Source organism: Bos javanicus, chromosome 15 (assembly GCF_032452875.1).
Source record: "Bos javanicus breed banteng chromosome 15, ARS-OSU_banteng_1.0, whole genome shotgun sequence".
NCBI classification, from domain to species: Eukaryota; Metazoa; Chordata; class Mammalia; order Artiodactyla; family Bovidae; genus Bos; species Bos javanicus.
In genome coordinates this window covers 33,629,901-33,652,924 of record NC_083882.1, presented here as the reverse complement: position 1 = coordinate 33,652,924, position 23,024 = coordinate 33,629,901, and the positions used below count along the sequence as shown (strand labels likewise).

General features: G+C 41.8%; 1 protein-coding gene and 1 pseudogene across 4 annotated transcripts in view; one reads left to right on the top strand and one right to left on the bottom strand.

Annotated features, from left to right (window-relative positions):
• JHY (junctional cadherin complex regulator) overlaps positions 1-23,024 on the bottom strand; it is an 81,452-nt gene that overhangs the window by 31,585 nt on the left and 26,843 nt on the right. For 3 of the 4 annotated variants that reach the window (XM_061440634.1, XM_061440632.1, XM_061440631.1), the window contains exons 3-4: positions 21,487-22,003; positions 526-639 (exon numbers count right to left, since the gene is read on the bottom strand). In XM_061440634.1, coding sequence (XP_061296618.1) covers positions 526-639; positions 21,487-22,003 — 631 coding nt within the window. The remainder of the gene's footprint in view (positions 1-525; positions 640-21,486; positions 22,004-23,024) is intronic. The other variant, XM_061440633.1, reaches the window with a different exon arrangement.
• On the top strand, positions 1,100-1,801 carry LOC133261874 (AN1-type zinc finger protein 6-like; annotated as a pseudogene).

Below are 23,024 nucleotides of genomic sequence, written 5' to 3'. Positions count from 1 at the left end.
AAGGACTGTGCCCCTCCCCCCGCCATCACATAGGGATACTATGTGACTGATAACTCCAAAAGGAAATAGACCTGTTTTTTTTTTTTTTTTTTAATCTTGCCATGCTGTGTGGCATATGGGACCTTATTTCCTGACCAGGGATCAAACCCAGGCCCCCTGCAATGGAAGCATGGAATCTTAATCACTAGACTGCCAGGGAAGTCCCCAGGAAACAGACTTGGGAACAGTATAGGATCGGACAGTGTTTTGGACCTGCCGTATTGTTTCCAGGCCATTCCTCTGAATATCTGCAGAGTGATGTAATGATTTTCCTCTAGGAAGGAGAACTTTGGGAAAGTGGGTAGGGTTGGCTGTCTGAGCAAGTAATGGCCCATCTGGGCAGAAGTCGTCTTACCCATCAGAAGGTAGGTAACTATTCTCAGGCATAAGAATAAACCCTTAAGTGATAAGATGTCAGCCACAGACCATCACTTAGATCCAGCAGTAACTCTTGAAACACACTTAAAATTCAATCTAGCAAGTGACCTTTAGCTGTTGGGCTCTTTGATGCCATTTGTCTTCAGGGTCTATAGCGACATTTCCAGTCTCTCTGGCATTCTGAATAGACGTCTTGTCAGTTACTCTGACGGGGTAGGAGATCTGCAGGGGTAAAACACAGACAGCATGTTAACTGGATTCATTTTAGTCTGTACTCTCGAAAGAGGTCCTGCAGTGTTACATTTTACCTATGGTTCATTTCAATCATTCATCTCAGGTAGCTTAGGTACCCGGATTATTCCCAAGGAAAATAGGAATAAATAATGTTTTCTCTTGTAGGGATGATGTGAGAATTGGTGTTTTGAAGTCAAATTTTGTTGTTGTTGTTTAGTCGCTAAGTCATGTCCTACTCTTCTGCCACCCTATGGACTGTAGCCCTCTAGGCTCCTCTGTCCATGGAATTCTCCAGGCAAGAACACTGGAGTAGCGAGGGGCCGGTGGCAGTGGGCCTGGAGTGAGCAGGGTTCGGCGACCTCACCTGTCCCCATTCAGAGGTGGCTATCGGTGGCAGTGGGCAGCGTGTCAGGCAGAGCGAGCCATCACCAGGTGGGCAACAGGGGAACGTGGCTTAAGAAACTAATCACAGCCAAGTGCCTGTGCTTTGTTCTGCTGGCTGCAGATTTTATGGCAACCCTAGTACGAATGGCATGTGTTCAGTGCGCAATAAAGAACATCTTCAAATAGTAGTTCAGAATAGTGATGGTAGAATAAGCCCCCCTGTACTTTCTGTCTCTAGTCTGTCTGAGTCTTTACCAGCCCAGAGCACAGATGGCAGTGTCCCAGAAGCTCAGTCAGCGCTAGACGCTACATCTTCATCCATGTAGCCAAGCCCTGTATCACATCAGTCACTTTTATCAGAATCTGTAGTGTCTTCCCCAAGTGGACAGTACATCTATGGACAAAGCAATACTGGAAACAGATGACCTGCAAACTGCAGTATCAGAAACAGCATAGCAGCCGTCTGAAGAGAAAACCAAGTCTCTTGAAAAACCAAAACAGAAAAAGAGTCTTTGTTTCATGTGCAGGAAGAAAGTGGGACTTACTGGGTTTGAATGCCAGGTGGAAATGTTTACTGCAGTGTACACCATTACTCAGATGTACACAACTGCTCTTACAATTAAAGACTGATGGCTGCTGAGACAATCAGAAAAGAAAATCCAGTACTTGTTGGTGAAAAGATCCAGAAGATTTGAACTGCTGGGATACAAAATCCTTTGATTATCTGCAAACTAAAAACTGACGAGGTTTTTTTTCCCTAGTCCTTGGGAACGTAGAACAATGTATCTTGCACAGACCTTTAATCATGAATGTCATCATAGATTTTTGTTTTTGTTTTGAAAATTACTCTGAACATTTGTTTCCAATGCAGTTTCTGTGGCTGAAACGACTTAAGTAAACTCTGCGAATATTATCCTTTTAATATCATTTTAATTTTAGTTGAGTGCAGAGGGCTTTTATAAGAAATGTGGAGAAATTTTGGAGGGCTGTGATTTTCCCCAGTATTAAACATGCATGCTTTAATCTTGCAGTTTATTTTCTCATTGTGTATAGCTTTTCTCTGCAGCACAATTTTTGTCTTGATAATGCCCTTTAGGGCACAGCTAGTTATCAGTAACTGAATATATATTAATCATTATGGCTGCTTCTGATGTTCACTGACAAAGGTTATACATATGTTAGCATATAGTTTCTTTGTACCTAGTATTTATGTCTGGATCATTTGCCACAGGAGAGCGTGTGTTGATACAATTTTAGTGAAGTTGCTCAGTTGTGTCTGACTCTTTGAGATCCCATGGACTGTAGCCTACCAGGCTCCTCCATCCATGGAATTTTCCAGGCAGGAATACTGGAGTGGATTGCCATTTCCTTCTCCAGGGGATCTTCCCGACCCAGGGATTGAACCCAGGTCTCCCGCATTGCAGGCAGACACTTTACCATCTGAGCCACCAGGGATGCAATTCTAAGTCTGTGTGTTTTTAAATTTTTTTGAGCGAGGGAAGGGAAAGCTGTATGCATTTCATTGCTGACTGCAGGTTTCTTTTAAGATTATGTTCATTGGCCTGTGTGTATACAATATAAAGAATGATCTGAAGTAATTAGCTGTATTTATATTTATCCACTGTCTTTGATTAAATAAAAAGGAAAACCATAAAAAGAAAAAAAAAAAAAAACACTGGAGTGGGTTGCCATGCCTTCTTCCAGGGGATCTTCCCGACCCAGGGATTGAACCCAGGTCTCCTGTGGCTCTTGAATTGCAGGCAGATTCCTTACCACTGAGCCACCAGGGAAAGCCCCTAGCTACCTGTTTTAAGTCGAGAAATTAGGTTGTCTTTGCGCTATATGGAATTCTAGCCACTGGGTAGCATTTCAGAGAACAGACTTAAAGTTCCGCAATCTTAAAGGTGGCAGAGATTCTGAAGATAACCCAGCACACCCTCTGGTGTTTCCATGCATCCCTGGTCGACCTTCCTCCCCTCACTGCCTAATCACATGCCACTTCAACAGGCGGGAGAATCTGCTTGTCAGTATTTGTATAGATGGAGAGAGGAAGGCAGAGTAAGGTGGCTTGTGAATATCCCTTGCTGTGGGAGATCCAGTCCTTCCAACCACCCGCTGGAGTAATAAAATGTTAGATCTCTGAATCTCTGTTTCATTAATGATGAACATTCTTTTCCATCTTCGAGAAACCTAACTGCTATGAATGAAAGTGTTAGTCACTCAGTCGTGTCTGGCCCTTTGCCACCCCATGGACTGTAGCCCGCCAGGCTCCCCTGTCCATGGAATTCCCCAGGTAAGAATACTGGAGTGGAAAGCCATTTCCTTCTCCAGGGGATTGTCTCAATCCAGGGGTCGAACCCGGGTCTCCCAAATTGCAGGCAGATTCTTTATTGTCAGAGCCACCAGGGAAGCCCAGATTCTATTAGGCTGTTCCTTATAAGAGCAGTGATATGTTTGTAATTTCTATCCCTCTGCCCTTTGAAATAACACAGAATAACTCAATCCGTCTTTCAGAAAGTGCATTGGGGTTTAGGATCTGCATGGTTGCATTTAAATTCTCCCTGTGTGGCTGACTTTTACTTCATACTTACACAAGCAGACTAGTATTCAGTGCAGAAAGGCAAAAATACTTGTTAACTATTAACTAGTAAGCAGGCATCATTGACTCAATGGACATGAGTTTGAGTAAGTACTGGGAGATGAAGGACAGGGGAGCCTGGTGTGCTGCAGTCCGTGGGGTCGCAGAGAGTCAGACATGACCAAGCGAACGAACAAAAATAAACAAATGGGACCTAATTAAACTTAAAAGCTTTTGCACAACGAAGGAAACTCTAAGCAAGGTGAAAAGACAGCCTTCAGAATGGGAGAAAATAATAGCATATGAAGCAACTGACAAACAACTAATCTCAAAAATATACGAGCAACTCCTGCAGCTCAATTCCAGAAAAATAAATGACCCAATCAAAAAACGGGCCAAAGAACTAAACAGACATTTCTCCAAAGAAGACATCAGATGGCTAACAAACACATGAAAAGATGATCAACATCATTCATTATCAGAGAAATGCAGATCAAAACCACAATGAGGTACCATCTCACATTGGTCAGAATGGCTGTTATCAAAAAGTCTACAAACAATAAATGCTGGAGAGGGTGCGGAGAAAAGGGAACCCTCTTACACTGTTGGTGGGAATGCAAATGCAATATGAACAACAAAGCGTTTGACAGTGATGATAACCTCACTCCTTATTCAAGGCACAAGAAAGACAACTTGTTTTTTGTTTGTTTGTTTGGGGTGCAGCCTTCTATCTGAATGCCTCCTGATCACAACTGCCCAACTCAAATAGTGTGAAAGTTTCAATGTTTAAAAGGTTGATCTGTAAAAAGGGAAAAAAATGAAAGTAAAACTTTTTTCATGTTTGAATTCTCACTGCTAACACAGGAACACAATGTACTGTTGGATCATGGAGTTTTTGTTTTTTGTTTTTATTACAAATGGAAGTAATCAATAGGTTTTGAGTAATTACCTACTGTGCAAGTGGAAAACTTCAGGATACCATGCAACAGTTGAACTTGTGCTAAGATGGGAAGTTTGGAGTTAAAATGCTATAATAGAGCTCAAGGTCAGGAGCCGCTTTCTCGTGTTTCAATCTCTCAGCCCTTCACTGTATCCAGAAACCCGGGATGACAATAAAAGTATTAAGATTTTGCAACTTTTGTCATTGTTTTCTCCAAGGCTTCAATCCCTTACTGCCGTGATGTGAAACAGAAACACAACTCATTTGAAAGAGAGATCAACTCTGTCAGGGAGGAGAAATGACAGTCGGGACAGGGGGGGGAAAAAAAATCTTAAATAGGCTGCCTAAGCAGGCGAGGAAATAATCCTGTTTTCAGTCTCAAACACGCAATGTCTTGGACAAGCTGGAGCCTGGGAGAGGCTGGGTTTATTCCTAGATCTGCCACGAGGAGATCTGATGCCCTAGCTTTTGTAAAGGGGACTTCGTTAATTTGGTTTTTCACTGGTGATATTATTTGGTAAACAACCATGGGGTCCCTTAATGGAGCTCTGATAAAAAGTTTATAGATGAAAAAATATACAGGCATTGTCCTACACTGCCTTCCCCAGAGAATGTAAGATGTACAGTATTTCCATCCACAGGCTGTTTTGGTAGAACTCGGTGTGTGAATCCCCCCAGTGAGTCTCCGGGTGGATAAAGCATACTTCTACATTATCTCTTTGAAAGTGGAATGGGACACAACCTCTGCTAGCTATTTCTTTTTTTTTTCCCCTTGGTGAGCCATTCTATTAATACCAATCAAATCGAGAAAATGATCAAATGAAATTGCATTTTGAGCATCATAAGCTGTGTAATGTCTATTCTGTTAAATTGGGACCTATAATTGCTTCTCTACTGAAAAGATACAACAAAGACAGCAATCATGCCATGTCATTATCCCGGACTAGAAAACCGGCCTTTGCTGGGAGGACTTCAAAGGCCTGTGGTTCTCGAATTGCATTTGGCTGCTATTGTTGAAGCTCGGGCAATCTTGATTAGGTGTTTACACTGAGGTAAGGCGCAGAGCAGAGCGCCTGAGTGCCTGGGTCTAGAGCCATTAAAAAATTGTACATTATGTTCCTGGCTTTGAAGTGAGGGTTTGTATGTAGGAGAGCAACTCAGATTGAGTACAGCTGAGCTAGATTGGGCTGGCTACTTCTGTCTCAAAGAAACTCATCAGGTTCTTAGGGAATCGGCACCACAAAACAAGTTGATGCTTTACCGAGAGCCCTATGTGGATCCGCGTGTACCCACAGAGACACGCACTGAAACGTGTTTAAATACAGTATCACTGTGAGGTCCTGCATCGCTGAAGGTTTGGGGCCTTTTTTCCCCTTTCCGTTATATTCTGGTAATAACCTTGTGTTTAGTTATTGTGGGGGAGTCTCGTGTGAATTTATTAGGTTCCCTGTTATTCTCATTCCTTGATGGTATTTATGATATATGACAAGCATATATCCAGATTAAAATCGGCCAGAGGGTCCTATTTTTCCAAAGTTGCTGTTTGCTTAGCATCATTCCAGCACATCTGTTATTGAATCCCTCCCTTAGGAGCGTAATCAGTGGACTGAGCGTGCGTCTGTTTGTGAACTTGGCCGATGAATGATGTGCAGTGTTAACTTGTCCTGTTTCTAATCCGTACTGCTCTGTGTCGGTTTGGACCTGCTAAGGTCAGCACTGCTGCTGCCTGTATTACATATCTTCTTCTGTGGCTGGCAGAAGAGGCAGGGACGTCAGGCTGTTGGGCTCCAACAAGGGTATTTAGTACAGTTGTTTGAAGTTTGAGTTATCTGGGCGTTTGTAATAATTATTCAGCTATTTAGAGACAAAACACCTGAAATGTTTTGGCTCTGCCGCTGGCCACTTTCTCTATCCTATAGAACAGGGAGTCCCCAACCTCCGGGATCTGTGGTGGAGCTGATGTAATAATAATAGACATAAAGTGCACAATAAATGTAATGCTTGAATCATCCTGAAATCATCCACCACCCTCGGTCTCTGGAAAAACTGTCTTCCACGAAACCAATCCCTGGTGCCAAAAAGGTTGGGGACTGCTGCTATAGATCACTTCATAATGTATTTAGCATGCATCTACTGAGAAACTGATGACACTGAGATCTCCGAATATATTATTTTTACATTAAATTTCTGTATAAGACTCTTGAGCTTCTTACAACCCTACATGAATTATGCCAGTCACCTACTTAAAGAGCCTTCAGTGCACTTCCTTTGCCCTTAACCTTTAAAAGGTTTATAAGCTCCCACATCCTCTATACTCAGCCTCTCCTCCCTGCTCTCATTGTTGTTGTTTAGTCACTAAGTCGTGTCCGACTCTGTGACCCACTGGACTGCAGCACACCAGGCTTCCCTGTCCTTCACTATCTCCCAGAGTTCGCTCAAACTCATGTCCATCGAGTCGGTGATGCCATCCAACCATCTCATTCTCTGTCATCCCCTTCTCCTCCTGCCCTCAAACTTTCCAAGCATCAGGATCTTTTCCAGTGAGTCAGGTCTTTGCATCAGGTGGCCGGAATATTGGAGCTTCAGTTTCAGGATCAGTCCTTCCAATGAATATTAAGGATTTATTTCCTTTAGGATTGACTGGTTTGATCTCCTTGCTGTCCAGGGGACACTCAGGAGTCTTCTCCAGCACCACAGTTCAAAAGCATCAATTCTTCAGCCTTCTTTGTGGTCCAACTCTCATATCCATACATGACTACTGGAAAAACCATAGCAGACTTTTGTCAGCAAAGTGATATCCCTGCTTATTTCTATGCGGTCTATGTTTGTCATAGCTTTCTTTCCAAGGAGCAATCATCTTTTAATTTCATGGCTGCAGTCACCATCTGCAGTGATTTTGGAGCCCAAGAAAATAAAATTTGTCACTGCTTCCACTTTTCCCCCTTCTATTTGCCATGAAGTGATGGAACCATGATCTTCGTTTTTTGAATGTTGCGTTTTAAGCTAACATTTTCATTCTCCTCTTTCACCCTCATCAGAGGCTCTTTACTTCCTCTTTGTTTTCTGCCTCTTTAGTTCCTCCTGCTCTCGTTAGACTGTATGTTTTCAGGTTTTTGTTGGGCCACATGCTCTGGGTCCATGCACACGCCATTCTTGGCCTGGAAACTCTTCACTTTACCTACTCTGACCAATCCCATTCACTGGTCTACTCTTGGCCAAAATATAACTTCCTCCAGGAAGCCTTCCCTGATACCCCTAGGAGGTTATAACAGATGTACCACCGCCTTAGAGTTCTGTCCTTTTCTGTGTGTGACAAGTTTCACCCTGGTCGTTATGTTTGCCTCGCCTCTAGATGTTAAGTCCCACAAGGGCAGGAAAAGGAGGGACTCTGTGCCGGGCTGTAGGGCTGCAGGGGCACTACTCCCATGAGCTATGTGGTGACGCTGGATGTGCCTGGCACATACGTGCTCAGTAAACGTTACTGAGTGAGAAGATTCATCTACATTGCTCACTGGTTGCTCCATTTACATCAGAACACATCTAATCTATTGTTTCTCTGCCTAGATTTGTGGTTTTCGATTAAAGCCAGGTGGCGGCTGTCAGCGATACAAGGTAGAAGCTAGGATCCCCTGTCTGTCCTTTCCCTTGCTGGCTTGGCTCCAGGCCCGTTAGCCCTTCCTCTCTTCAGCGCTTTGCATTTGCTGTTTCCTCTCCCAAGAAAGCTCTGCTCTCCTGCCTCCGTGACCTGTCTACAATGGTGACCCCCACCCCCAGCATTCCCTGTCCCTGCTCTGCTTCCTGTCTCTCCTCACCACTTACATCACCTGCTAATACGCTGATTATCTATTTTGTCTATTGTCTGCCTCCTCCTAATAGGAAGTTGGCCCTTATTTTTGTCAGTTTTGTTCACTGATATATCCAAGCACTTGGGATAAAGCCTGGCACGTAAGAAGCTCTTAATAATTGTATGCAAATGAATGACGCCAACAACCATTTTCAAGAATGTGAAAGAGATTTTTAGGAATGTGGCATGAAACGTAAGCGAGGGTTGATTAGCAACCTGAACTCCCTATAACACAGCTAAGGATATGTAAGTGTGACCTCTGGACCGTCACAGGATTCAGATTGCTCTGTGACTAAAACCCTTTGGTGATTCCATGTCACATAAAGGAAAGGCCTAACTCTTCAGCACGGTAGTTCTTAAACTTGAGCACATGTCAGAATCACTTGGAGGGCTTGTTAAAACACAGATGTAGGGACTTCCCTAGTGGTGCAGTGGTTAAGAATCTTCCTTGCAAAGCAGAGGACTTGGGTTCGATCCCTTGTCAGGGACCTAAGACCCCACATGACACAGAGCATCTAAGCTGGCCTGCCATAACAAAGACCTGATGCAGCCAAATAAATAAACCTTTAAAAAAAAAACCAAACACAGATGTAGGGAATTCCCTGGTGGTCCAGTGGTTACAACCCAGTACCTTCACTGCCAGGGTACGGGTTCGATCCCTGATCAGGGAACTAAGATCCCACGTACCTCACGGCACAGCCAAAACAGCCCCTAAACCAAAACAAAAACACAGATGTAAAGGCCTCACCCTGGTGTTTCCAGTTTGGGAGATCTGGGCTGGGGCCTGAGACTTTGCATTTCTGAGTTCCCAGTTTGCAATTCTAATGGTCCTGATGCTGCTGGTCAGGGACCATATTCTGACAGTTCTTCCTTTAAAATGGCACCTAAGGGCCCACGTGAAAGGCCCATGCCCATTTCTCTAGCCTAAATATGGACCTCCATCCTCACAATCCAGTCATCCACAATACAATCTAGTCCTCCTCCTCCACTAACTCACTTGATTAAGTAACACTCTCCAGTCCTTTCTTAAGACAGCCTAACTTAAGCCCATAGGCAAACACTCATATTATGCCTTGATATGTCTGTTTCCACTAGTTGAGTTACGTGTTTACCAAGAGTCTTTTACTTGTTTATTCCTATTGTATATGTTGTTAAAATTATGAATTTGATTTAAAGATCAGATAATCTGGAGAAATCTGAGTGTGAACAGAGAGCTGTTTTCACAAAGACTGAGTTGAATAATTTAGAATGACCCAATATCACAACCAGGTGAGGTGTGTGTCTGTGTGTGTAAGAGACTAGGGGACACAGTCACAAAAATCTAAAAAGGTTATGTTCTTAGATTGTTTCTCAGCACTTGCTAAGTTTTTATTAATACTTTGCTTTCAAGAAATCGGAAGTGGAAACCATAGATCTTTCAAACTGATGTGAGAAAGATGTCGCAAAACTCCAGTCCATAGAATACGCACTAGGCCCCTTAGTGGGGAAAAAATAAATTCGTGAGTTAATGTATATTTATATACTTAGAGTGAAAGTTGGAGAAGGAAATGGCAACCCACTCCAGTGTCCTTGCCTGGAGAATCCCAGGGACGGGGGAGCCTGGTGGGCTGCGGTCTATGGGGTCGCACAGAGTCGGACACGACTGAAGTGACTTATCAGTAGCAGAGTGAAAGTGAGATATTTTACATCATTTGTCCGACTGCTTTAACCACTTGACTTGATGGACTGCCAGTTCCTGCCCAGCACCATAGTGGTTCCTCCTATACTCACAGGTCTCCACTTAGCAGTGTCCTCTCGCACCTTCTTAGCACCCCACGTGCTCCCTTTGCCTGAGGTCTCTTTGCTGCCCGCCTCCGCCTGTTACCTTCTGCTGCTGCTGCTGCTAAGTCACTTCAGTCGTGTCCGACTCTGTGCGACCCCATAGACGGCAGCCCACCAGGCTCTCCCGTCCCTGGGATTCTCCAGGCAAGAACACTGGAGTGGGTTGCCATTTCCTTCTCCAATGCATGAAAGTGAAAAGTGAAAGTGAAGTTGCTCAGTCATGTCCGACTCTTAGCGACCGCATGGACTGCAGCCTACCAGGCTCCTCCGTCCTTGGGATTTTCCAGGCAAGAGTACTGGAGTGGGGTGCCATTGCCTTCTCGGTGTTACCTTCTTCTCCTTAAAGACTCAGTTCAATGACTGCCTCTTCCATGAAGCCCCCTTTGACTTCTCCAGACAGACCTGGGCATTTTTTTTCTGGGTTCTTTTGGGGCCACATGTGTCTCTAGGACAGTAGTTATCACTTGGTCCTGTTTACATGTCTGCTTCCTGCTTGGCCAGAAGCTCCTAAAGAGGATGTACTCTGAGAGTGGCAAAAATGACCACAGAAACATGGCATCTGGCAAAGAGGCAAAGGATGGTGCCCATCACCATGGCTCTCGACTTTACTGCAGAACAGGGCACTGTGACCTGGGTAAGAGAGCACAGAATTATCACATTCTCCATTATTCTCACATTATCACATTATTTCTTTTTAATTAGAGGACAACTGCTTCACACTATTGTTTCAATTTCTGTTGTACTGCAAAGCGAATCAGCTGTATGTGTACACATATCTCCTCTCTCTTGAACCTCCCACCCCATTCCACTCCTCTAGGTCATCAGAGAGTACTTCAATGAGTCCCCTGTGCTATGTACCAGCGCCCCACGAGCTGGCCAATTTACACATGGTAGTCCATGGGGTCGCTAAGAGTCGGGCACGACTGAGCAACTTCACTTTCACTTTTCACTTTCATGCATTGGAGGAGGAAATGGCAACCCACTCCAGTGTTCTTGCCTGGAGAATCCCATGGACAGAGGAGCCTGGTGGGCTGCCGTCTATGGGGTTGCACAGAGTCGGACACGACAAGCGACTCAGCAGCAGCAGCAGTGTATATATGTCAGCGCTGCTTTCTCAGTTCTTCCCACCCTCCTCCTGCCCCTTTGGTGTCCACATGTCTGTTTTCTATGTCTGCATCTCTATTCCTGCAAATAGTCCAGACACGTTTTTTTCAAAGTTATCCTTAGACATGATTAATTCTGTTAAAGTTCTGGTTTTTGAAAGGGCATGCTTCAGTTATGAGGAAAGTTGTCTCTTCATGGGTCCCTCCTCAGTAATGCTGAATTAATGAAGTGTCGTTCTATAGATCAGACAAATAAGTGCTGACTAGCACATACAAGAAAGATGCCTTAAGAAACGTCTTGTATTGAAAAACCATAAAGTTCAATTTAAATTATGCTGTTATAAGTAAGTGCTCTTGTTGTGGTTGCATAGGGCAAATTAAAAAAAAAATCTATCAATGAACATACACAAAGTACCTACTCTATAGAAGAATATTTTTTTTGTCAGTATGAGACGTAGGACTCAAAAACACCACCAAACTGGAAGAATTCTATAAAAAAGCATTCTGTGTTTCTGACCAAATATAATTAGAAAAAGATGATCATAATTTAAATAGAAGTTTAATTTTATAGACAACCAAAGATTTCTTAAACCATGATATTCAAAACCACAGAAAAGGAGATCATTATATCAATTAGATATTAATTTTATCCAACAGGGGACTAAATTCAGAACAAACATTCAGTAATAAATGTAACATTTATATAAGCCTATATAATTATGCAGAGCATTCACATATAACATCTTATTTGGCCATCTAAATAACTGGATCTGTAGAAGAAGGTAAACATTCAAGACTTAATTTACCAAAGGTAATAACTGGCTGTAATAATAATGGCGCTCAAATGTGGTCTTTCAGTGCCAAATTCCATTATTTAAGTCAGAAGCATGAACTCCTCAGTTGTGAAAATTTTTTTCACTTGAGAGTGATAAAAACCTGAACCACCTCCCCTCAAGTATTTAAAAATTACATTCCTTCATAAAAGATGTAGAAAGTGCTTACTGTATGCCATGCTCTAGGAATTCAGAGATGAGCCAGTCCTTGCCTTCAGGAGCTCAGAGTCATGTAAAGACATACAGACACAAACATTAAATAGTGCCGCGTGGTGTCAGGGGTTTTATGGTGGGTGTTCAAGGATGAGTTTGGGCTGAATCTCAAAATGGAGGGTGAGATTTTCCCAAGGAAACAGGACAGGGAAGGGTAATTCATCAGCCTGGACCGAGGGCCAGGGGAAATGCTGGGTTCAGGGAGCCGTGAGTTCCCAGAGTACGGCTGGGGCATAGGATGCAGGGGAGGAGTGACAAAGGATGAGGCTAAACTGGCAGAAGGGGCCAGCTCACAAAGGGCCTCGAGTACCACTCTGAGGGTTTGACTCTTATCTTGAAATTAACAGGGACCCTCATTAAGCAGCTGGTTGATATGATCAGATTTGTATCCAAGAAGAACACTTGTGACTGCAGTGGAGAAGTTAGATTTTCAAGAGCTGTGATATGAAGTTGCACTTCGAGACCAAAGCGTCAAATATTCACTAAGTTCCTTGTCACCAAGTGTAAATGTCTGAAACATTAACTGAGGCCAAATGCAACTTCTTAAAGAAATATTGCCAATGAGTACAAGACTATAGGGTCCTGTAATCCCCGGGGCAGTGTTTGATTGATGGGGGGACCTTCAGGAGACAGCCTGGTTAGTGGACAGTCTTTTGGGAGTCACATCATAGAATGGGCTTCTAGAGTCTGTGTGCGTGCTAAGTCCATTCAGTCGTGTCTGACTCTGTGTGCTTCTGTGGACTGTTGCTTGCCGGGCTCCTCTTACCATGGGATTCTCCAGGCAGGAATACTGGAGTGGGTTGCCTTTTCCTTCTCCAGGAGACCTTCCTGACCCAGGGATCAAACCTCACTGCATCTCCTGCGTTGGCAGGTGGGTTTTTTTTTTACCACTAGTACCACCTAGGAAGCTAAGGTCTACAGATGTGATCCTTTTGGCAACATTTTGTTCTTACTCTACCTGAAGTCATATGCTTTTCATTTTCAGACACTGTAGCCTGAAAAAAAAAGCCGTTTAGAAGGACCTGGTTTCAGGGTGGATTCCTTTCCTTTCTCATGACTTAAGGAATGACCCGTTTAATAACAGCTTCCCTTCACTGAGTGTCTGCCATGTGTCAGGAGCTTTGTATACATTCTTCCAGTAGCCCTCCAAGGCAGAAATGAACCCCCTATGACAGGTGAAGAAGCTAAGGTTTAAAGAGTCACTTACTCAAATGTCTAGTTAATGGTACGACCTAGTACATTGAAGAGCCAGCATCTAACCTGTGATAGTCTGACTCCCAAACCAGTGATCTGTTTTGGTTTCATCCCCTTTCCCACTATATTGTGTAGCCCCTTCCAAGGCTGGGACCAACCAAAGCTCTTTGCCCAGGGCTTTACCCAGGGCTTCTCTTTCTTACCCATTCACGTCTCAAACCATATCTTCTCAGAAAGTGAAAGTTTCCCTAAGCACCTCTTTAAACATCCCAGTTATACCTTTATTAAAGAAAGTTGATTCAATATCCTTTGAGGTATTGAATCCTACCCAAAATTATTTTGTTAGATGTTTCTCATCAGGTGATTGGATGTAAGTTTCCTGAAGACTGGACTCTACATCTCTTATTTCCTGTGATAGCACTAGCACTGAGGAGAGTACTTAGCATACAGCTGGTACTCAATAAAGATACGTTTGGTTGAGTGACCTGCTGCCTCAGCAACAGCCTCAAAGATGTGCTGGTGCTCAGAATGGGTAGTGGATTCTATGTAGGGACCTTATATTGTTTTGAAGGCCATAGGTAATGGAATAACCTTTCTATATGCACACTGCAAAGTATCTGTAATTTCTTGAAGAAATTATAAGGGAAAGACAGAATAATATGTATAAAGCACTTCCTGCTGTTTTCTGAGCCCATAATAAATTTCACCTTCATCAGTCTTCAAAGTCACACTTTAGAATCAAGATAGAAAGGTAGCTCACTTTTCAAGAGACAATTTCCTTTAATGGTAGATCATAAATTGACTTAATTCTAGTGAGTTTCAGACAAATACCTCTGGCTACTGAACAAGTCTTGAATAAAAGCAAGCACTGAATATTCACTAGCGAAGTATTGGCTGACTGTGATACTTAGGTGCCCTCTAGCGTGTGTTGGTTTTTATATCAATTCCTTGTCTTGTACATCATGTGACTGAGATCTCATAATGCATTCTAAAGGTGATTTTTCCAGTGCTTTTTAATGTAAGATAAACAGATCTATGAAAAATGGTGAAAAGGTCATGGAGAAATCAAATTAAAAAAATCAGTGGTTCTACTCTGAGCCATTATTTTCAAGCAGAAGTGCAATTTAGGTGACCCTGAGCAATCAGGGAGTATAAAGTTACCAGGGTTCCCACAAAACACTAGATATTGCAACCACGTAAGCATGGTTCAAAAGTAAGACATATGTAAAGGCATGAAGTGAAGAATTATGCTCCCACTCTACTTCTGCCCCATCCTCTACAATTAACCACCTATGTATTCTTTCTCACTATTTTAAAAACATATCAAGAAAATATGTATATTTTTATTCCTTCCCACTTTTTTTGCACTATATACACTTTTCTACAACTTTAACTTCTGTCTTAGTAATAATAAATCCTGATAGGTTGTCCATAACGGTTCATGGGGAACATCTTTTTTTTTTTTTTTTTTTAAAGCTATAGGATGCTCTGGTATATGGACGTACCATAGTTTATTACAGATTTTCCAAATAATAGACATCTGGGTACCTTCCAATCTTTTGCTATTAGAAGTAAGGATGAAATGAATGATTTTATACAGGGTTATTTCAAAACTGCACACATATAACAAGGATACAGTCCGGGGAGAGGAAGATGTTGGGTCAAATTTAAAAAATAATAATTACTAACACTTATAGAGCATTTACTATAAGCCAGGCATCAAGTTAAGCACTCTCCATATATTAATTTACTTAATCTTTTTAATAATCCTTTGAGGAAAGAAGGTGCTATTATTATCCCCATTTTAAAGATGAGGAAAACTAAGGCATAGAGAGGCTGCACAGCCTGCCCAAGGTCAGACAGCTAGCAGGTGGCAGTGTTAACCAACGTGGCTTGAAAGCCTGTATTCTTGGCCATTATGCGTTGCTTTCTCAGGAGTGTGTGTAGTATTTGTATTTTAAGTGGATATTAGCAATTTGTCCTCCATACTAGTTAGTCCAATTTATTCTCTCACCAGCTCGACTGTACTTTTTTTGCCCAGAGGTTAATAAAAAATTGGGAATTTTATTGGTTTAATTATAGATGAAAAATGGAATCCCAATATAGTATTAATTTGCATTTCTCCTAAATGACCAAAGTTGGATATGTTTTCATATGTTTAATAGCCACATGTATTAATTTTTCTGTGAACTATATATTCCTATATTTTATAAATTTTTATATTCACAAAAGATACTGTCTGTTGGTCTCTTTCTTATTGACTTCTAGGAGCTCTTTACATATTAGAGCTATTACTTTGTGACATGAATTAGACATATTTTTCTAGTTCTTTGTATCTTAATTTTCTTATGCTTTTCTTTCTTGCAGAAGCTTTTGATATTTATATACAGTTTACCCTTGTACAAAGTGAGGGTTAGGGGTACTGACCCTCCAGAAAATCCATGTATAACTTTACAGTCAGCCCTCCATATCTTCAGTTCTGTAGCTCTGAATTCAACCAACTAAACATTGTGGAGTACTGTAGTATTTATTTATTTTTAAAAAACCACAAGTAAGTGGACCTGTGCGATCAAACCCATGTTGCTCAAGGGGGAAGTGTAGTCAAATTTATCTATGTTTTGTAGATTCTGGATTTTGAATAATTTCAAAGTTATATGAGAATTTTCTTGTTTTCCCTCTAGTATTTTATGGTTTAATTTTTTTTTTTTTAGAGTATACTTTCTTTACAATGTTGTGTTAGTTTCTGCTGTACTACAGTATAAATCAGCCATGTGTATACAATGGTTTAATTTCTAAAAATTAAATATTTGACCCACTTGGGATTTATCTTGTTATATGATATGGGGTATGTATACAACTTAATTTTTTCCCAAATGTCTATCCAGTTGTCTTCTTGGAGAACTCATCATTTTGTCACAGATTTGAGGTCTTGCCTTTACCAAATAATTATGTCAGATCATATATTCTCACACTAATTTGGTCCTAATTCTAGACTTTCTATTCTATGTGTCTATAAATGCATTAAACAAAACTTTATTATTTAATTATTGAGGGTTTATGTATACTCTGTTATCTAGTGGGGCTACATTCTTTCACGACTCTTTTAAAAAATTTTATTTTAATTGTATAATTACTTTACAATATTGTGATGGCTTTTGCCATTAATTTCCAGAGCTTGTGTTATTATTCTTGCCTGTTTCTTATGTGAACTTAATAATTAACCTTTTAAACTTTTTTTTTTTTAATGGGTTGACATTTTTACTGGGATGTTGTGTTGTGAACTTCTTAGACTTAATTTCAAATCTTCCCAAATAACAATACACTGCTTAAGACCCTGTCTGATTCACTGGGCATAGAGACTTGCAACAAAATGATGGGTTTTCTTGGCTGTGTAGTGGTAATTGACATTTATTCATTCACTAAACAACAGAGATCATTTATCCTTTCAATATTTCTAGTTGTAAGACGTTTATTATCTCTTTCAAAGAAATGAGTAGGGAAAAACAGATTTCCAAATATGAAAACCTTCGAAACAGATGCGGCTTGATCTAAAACAGCCTCTAAACCTGCCACCCCAACTTCTTACCGCACATCCTCAGCCGTTGCAAACATCAAGGGCCAGTGAGCAAGGACTCACACAGTCGTAACTGTAGGTTTCTGGAAAGCCCTTTATGTTCTTTCTGGGTCATCCAGGGGCCAGCACCCTTGGCATCACCTGGGAGTTTGATAGGAATGCAGACTCTTGAGTCTTACTCTAGACCTACTGGATCAAAATCTATATTTAAACACGCCCTAAGGGGGTTCATAAATACCTTGAAGTTTGCAGGAAAGAAGATCAGTGGTTCTTAAAGTGTGGGCCTGATAGCAGAAATGGTGGACTCTGCAACTATGTAGAAAAATTCAAACCTTGGGCCCCACCCTACCTCTAATGGATCAGGAATCCCTGGGTTAGTCCCGCAAGCTGCTTGAACAAGCTCTCTAGATGATTCTAGAGGAGGCAAGGAAGGACAAGAAGAGGACAAGGGGACGACAGAGGACGAGATGTTTGGGTGGCAACACAACTCAGTGGACGTGAGTTTGAGCAAACTCTGGGAAATAGTGAAGGATGGGGAAGCCTGGCGTGCTGCAGTCCACGGGGTCACAAAGAGCTGGACGCAACTGAGCAACTAAACAACAACTGGATGACTGTGATACACCTGATATTTGTGAATCAATGCTCTAGGTCATCGACTCTCAGTCTTGCTGAGATACTAGGGTCACCTGGCAAGCTTTGGAAGCTCCACAATGCTTCCAAAGTGAAGCATTAGAATTTAGAACTAGAATTGTGAAATTAGAAAAGTGAAATTAGAATTTCAGTTGCTGCAGACTCAGGAACCAAGACGCTTGTCCTTTTCCAGGTGATTGCAATGTGGAGCCAAGGATGAGAACCACTGCTCTAGTGTGGAACAATGCTTCTCAAGCCTGGCTTCATGTTAAAACCGCTGCTGCTGCTGCTGCTGCTAAGTCGCTTCAGTCGTGTCCGACTCTGTGTGACCCCATAGTCGGCAGCCTATCAGGCTCCACCGTCCCTGAGATTCTCCAGGCAAGAACACTGGAGTGGGACCACTGAGGGTCTTTTTTAAAAATACTGATGCTCAGGATCTCATTCAGATATGTAAACTGGTCTGGGTAGTGAGGATCACATTCTCTCCACCACCCCCCACAACTGAATCCAGCCAGGATTTCAAACCACTGTCCTAGAAATACCATTTCTCCCACATAAACTTCAAATCACAGTAAAGAGAATAAAGTTTGGAGGTGACAGAAGATGGACATTTTTTATTTCCCATATATGTACTGAGCCATGATAGTACGTTAGGCCAGAAGATTTAAAGATAAGAACAGGGACTTCCCTGTTGGCCCAGTGGTTAAGACTTTACCTTCCAATGCTGCGGGTGCAGGTTTGATCCCTGCTTGGTGAGCTAAGAACCACATGCCTTGTGGCCAAAAAACCAAATCATAAAACAAAAACAGTACTGTAACAAATTCAGTGAAGACTTTAAAAATTATCTACATCCAAAAAAAGAAAATAAAAGTCTTAAAAAAAAAAAAGTACAAAGCATAGTTCCTGCCCATCAGGGAATATATAATCTGTACTGGCAGAAAGACCTGCACATACTTCATACATAAATAATGACTTGAACACATCATTCTGTGCTACTGACTATAATTCAAAAAACAAGTTACACCTATTATTGTATATCATTATTAGGTCAAACTAGTTTGCATCTTTTTTTTTTTAACGAATTGGAGTAAAATGAAGGAAATGTATGTTGGAAAACGGTGCAGAAACAGTTTTGAATACAATTAACAATCATCCTTTAGACATTTGAATCTGGAGAAAATGGAAGAAAAGACCCATGGCCATTTCACAGAATAATTCGAGAGTTTAAAGACTGGGCAAAGCTGAACTGCTTTAAAGTTTCCTCCTGGGCATAATGGAAGAATATTATGCTATTGACTCAGTGACAATCAACACACCCTGATATTGTTTGTAAATTAAAGTATAACTATTAAGAAAAATTAGCAATTAAGAAATCAGTTAAGGAGCTTATAATAAACCTTTTCTCAGTTTTATTATTGGAGATATAACTAATTCTTTTTTGCCTCACTATTTGCCTCTTCTCTTTTGAGAATGCATTTAAAAATAAAGGAAAAATATTGCCTTAGTCTAGGAGAAACTATTGACCATAAACAGCTTTCACAGAATTTATTTGTATTTTAAAATGAGTGACCAAGCAAAATTTAAAATGTCACATAAGTTTCATGGAAAAGTACATTCACAACTAGAACTGAGTAAAAATGTTGAAAATTCTGTTTGAAGTCAGCTAAGTGTTTTGATAATCAACTAAAAATACATGTCCACTCCTTTGTTTTATTTTCAGTTACGAAGGCAAGGATATGACATAATCTTTTAAGACCATAGACAGAGTTTCCTCAGTTAAGAAAAAATCACAAATGTTCACTTTCCCTTGTTCCTTCAGAAAATACAGGTTAGAACAGGTCAGAGTACCCTAAATAATGCCAGTTTGAATTTGAATAGGTCGAAAAGCATCCCTGTGTTTGTGCATATGTGTGTGTGCACACGCTTAGTGGCTGAGTCATGTCTGACTCCCCTTGGCCCCATGGACTATAACCCTCCAGGCTCCTCTGTCTATGGAATTTTCCAGGCAAGAACCCACTGGAGTGGGTTGCCATTTACTACTCCAGGGGATTTTCCTCACCCAGGGATCAAACTGGCGTCTCCTGCATTGGCAGGCAGATTCTTTACCACTAGCACCACCTAGAAAGCCCCAAGGGCATCCCTATTTAATATAACAACCTCTCCTTCATGTTTGAAAATGATCCCACATTGTTGGGGGATGAATTTCAAGCTGTTTCCCCAGTAAGGGTGGTGGATGCACTGATCCAGCCATTCTATTCTCCATGTCCACAAACATGTCCCCTAGGAGGTGGGCTGATGTGAGCTTTATGTGCATCCATGAAATAGAGCTAAGTTTACTGGCTCCAATATGTCTTGAATTCATCATCTGGGGTAGAATAAACCCTCAAAATGATCAGATGAGAAAGGGAGGGGACATAATATTATTCCAATTTTATAGACAGAGAGACTAAAGTTTATAATCAGATCACATCATTTGCACAGGTTGAAAGACAGTAACAGTGATTATCAATGGGAGTTGGAAAGATAATAGAATCACCTGGATAATAATAATAAAAAAAAATACCCATGTTGTACCCTGCCATCCTTGCACTACCACCCTATACACACACACACACACACACACACACACACATATATATATATATGCTGCCAAGTCGCTTCAGTCCTGGGTGTTCATTGGAAGGACTGATGCTAAAGCTGAAACTCCAATACTTTGGCCACCTCATGCGAAGAGCTGACTCATTTGAAAAGACCCTGATGCTGGGAAAGATTGAGGGCAGGAGGAGAAGGGGACGACAGAGGATGAGATGGCTGGATGGCATCACCGACTTGATGGACACAGGTTTGGGGAAACTCTGGGACTTGGTGATGGACAGGGAGGCCTGGCGTGCAGCGATTCATGGGGTCGCACAGAATCGGACACGACTGAGCAACTGAACTGAACTGAAGTCGCTTCAGTTGTGGCGGACTCTGTGAGACCCCATAGATGGCAGACTACCAGGCTCCTCCATCCCTGGGATTCTCCAGGCAAGAATACTGGAGTGGGATGCCATTTTCTTCTCCCATGCATGCATGCGAAGTCGCTTCAGTTGTGTCCGACTCTATGCGACCCTATGGACAGCAGCCCACCAGGCTCCTCTGTCCACAGGATTCTCTAGGCAAGAATACTGGAGTGGGTTGCCATTTCCTTCTCCACACACACATATATATATATACATACACACACACATACATATATGTATACACACACATACACACAGAATCTGAGCTAAGAATCACTTCTGTCAGTGGCTGTTACTGATAATGAGTATGTCATGTCACTGCCAATGTACTAGAGGGATTTAATAGGATTGAAGACCAGTGCTTTTGTGGGAACAAAGGCAGCCAACACAGAGAATCAAACCCTCAGCTCTGTATTTTATCTAATGGAGTTTATAGTTAAAAAAAAAAAAAACCTATGGTTCCTTGGATGGAAACATTTTGGGTCTAATAATTGAATTACAGCACTGTAAGCCATTAATGACTTCTATTTTGCTTTTAAGAATTTGTGGAATAATCCCCCCAATTCTTCAAAGAGGGGCAAGGTACAGGGTGTTTGTTTTGCTCAGCCGGGTGCTTACAATGACATCGCCACCCCAAAGGAAGTGATACCCAGCTGTTTCAAACAGAGGCAAATGCCAGTCGAGTGCCCGGAAGAGATTTTTAAGAAGTCGCTACGTACCTGTTCTAGGTGACCTTCCCCCCTTTTTTTATTGTGAAGTTGAAGATAAGAGTCCATTCTTGGAGTGGGTAATCCCAAAGTCAGCTTGTTCTTTTCCACAAAATATTGTTTGGACTTCCTTCGCCGAGGGCCGCGTGATCCTGGCAGGAATGCCTCGCTGCGTGAACTTGAACTCTTCAAGTACCGAGAGAGGTTGCTGGACTTTTCCTCAGGGTCGCTGTCACTCAGCACGGAAAATGGCTCAGTGCGGTGGGTGCTGAGCTCGTAGTTTGGGCTTACGAATTCACTCCCAAGTAAGGAGGCTGTGCTCCGTGGGCTCTTCTGTTCACCTTTCCCCCCTGAGAGGTCCATTGAAGGCTCCTTGGAAGGGTAGAGTGGGTTCAGAGTCAGATTTTCTGTAGAGCTGTCCACAGACTCCGGCAACGCTTCTACAGGCAACAACTTTCCCTCCTCTTTCTTACTCTTCCAGTTTGGATCGTATCGGAGGTGTGAGTATTTGTCTTCTGTGGGTTGTCGGCTGCCCAGAGCAGAAAAGAAATGTCAAGTCCTTCATCCAAACAGATTACTCATTCTCTTCAGCTGACCATCTTACTCGACATCAATCTCCATCTTTCTCTTACAATTTTCCTTTTTACTATGTAACATGTGAAAGACACATCTCAGGCTCAGACCAGGCCTACACACTACACATAAGGGCAAAAAGTCGTCATTATCTAAGTTCATTGAAATATGGAATAAAAAAGGGGGATGGTTCATTTCTAAATGCTGGAAAACCAATGTCTGTAACATTAAGCCAGCGAAATCATCTTGGTGCGAGGAATGCTATTACTTAGACACACCATAAGTTGCATAAGTAATAAGCTGCTGCAGATAAAATGGATTTCACACTTAGCTGGTGATATACACATTTAGCTGTTTATCAAGGAAGGAAAATTCGACCGTTGCCTGGACAACGACTCAGTCTGCATCTTTGTGGGAGAAAAGCAGGATTTATGCCAACTGAACACCTACACAGGTTCATCCTCCTGAATCAGTGATTTTTATTCATCACTTCATTTTGTCTTTTTTTTCAAATATGCTACGGGAAGATCCTTCACATTTGGGATCAGACAATGCCACTGAAAGCTCTCAGCTCATATTCTCTGGGTCAGGTCTGTGTACACAAAACTCAGTAGATAGGTCAGCATGTGTTTTAAGGTGTAGAAAAGCCCTATATGAATAAAAGGTTAAGCATAGGGTCCTGCCTGGTCCATATGAATGGGTCCATAATCAGTACATATGACCCCAAATCAAGTCCTCCCTTTTTCCCTATGATGATCTCAATTTGTAAAGCACCTCCTAGTCTTAATCAAAAAAGGAAAAAAAAATGCTGGTAATATGGGCATATTTAATGGCCTCTTTGATCTTCAAAAGCTAAATGGGAGAGATTTTCCTTGAGTACAGTAGATGCAATCCTCTAATCAAAAAGAAAATGTAAATCATCTGGGCTTTTTATGCTATTTGATATTCCCGTTTACAGAGGACATAATTTTATGCTG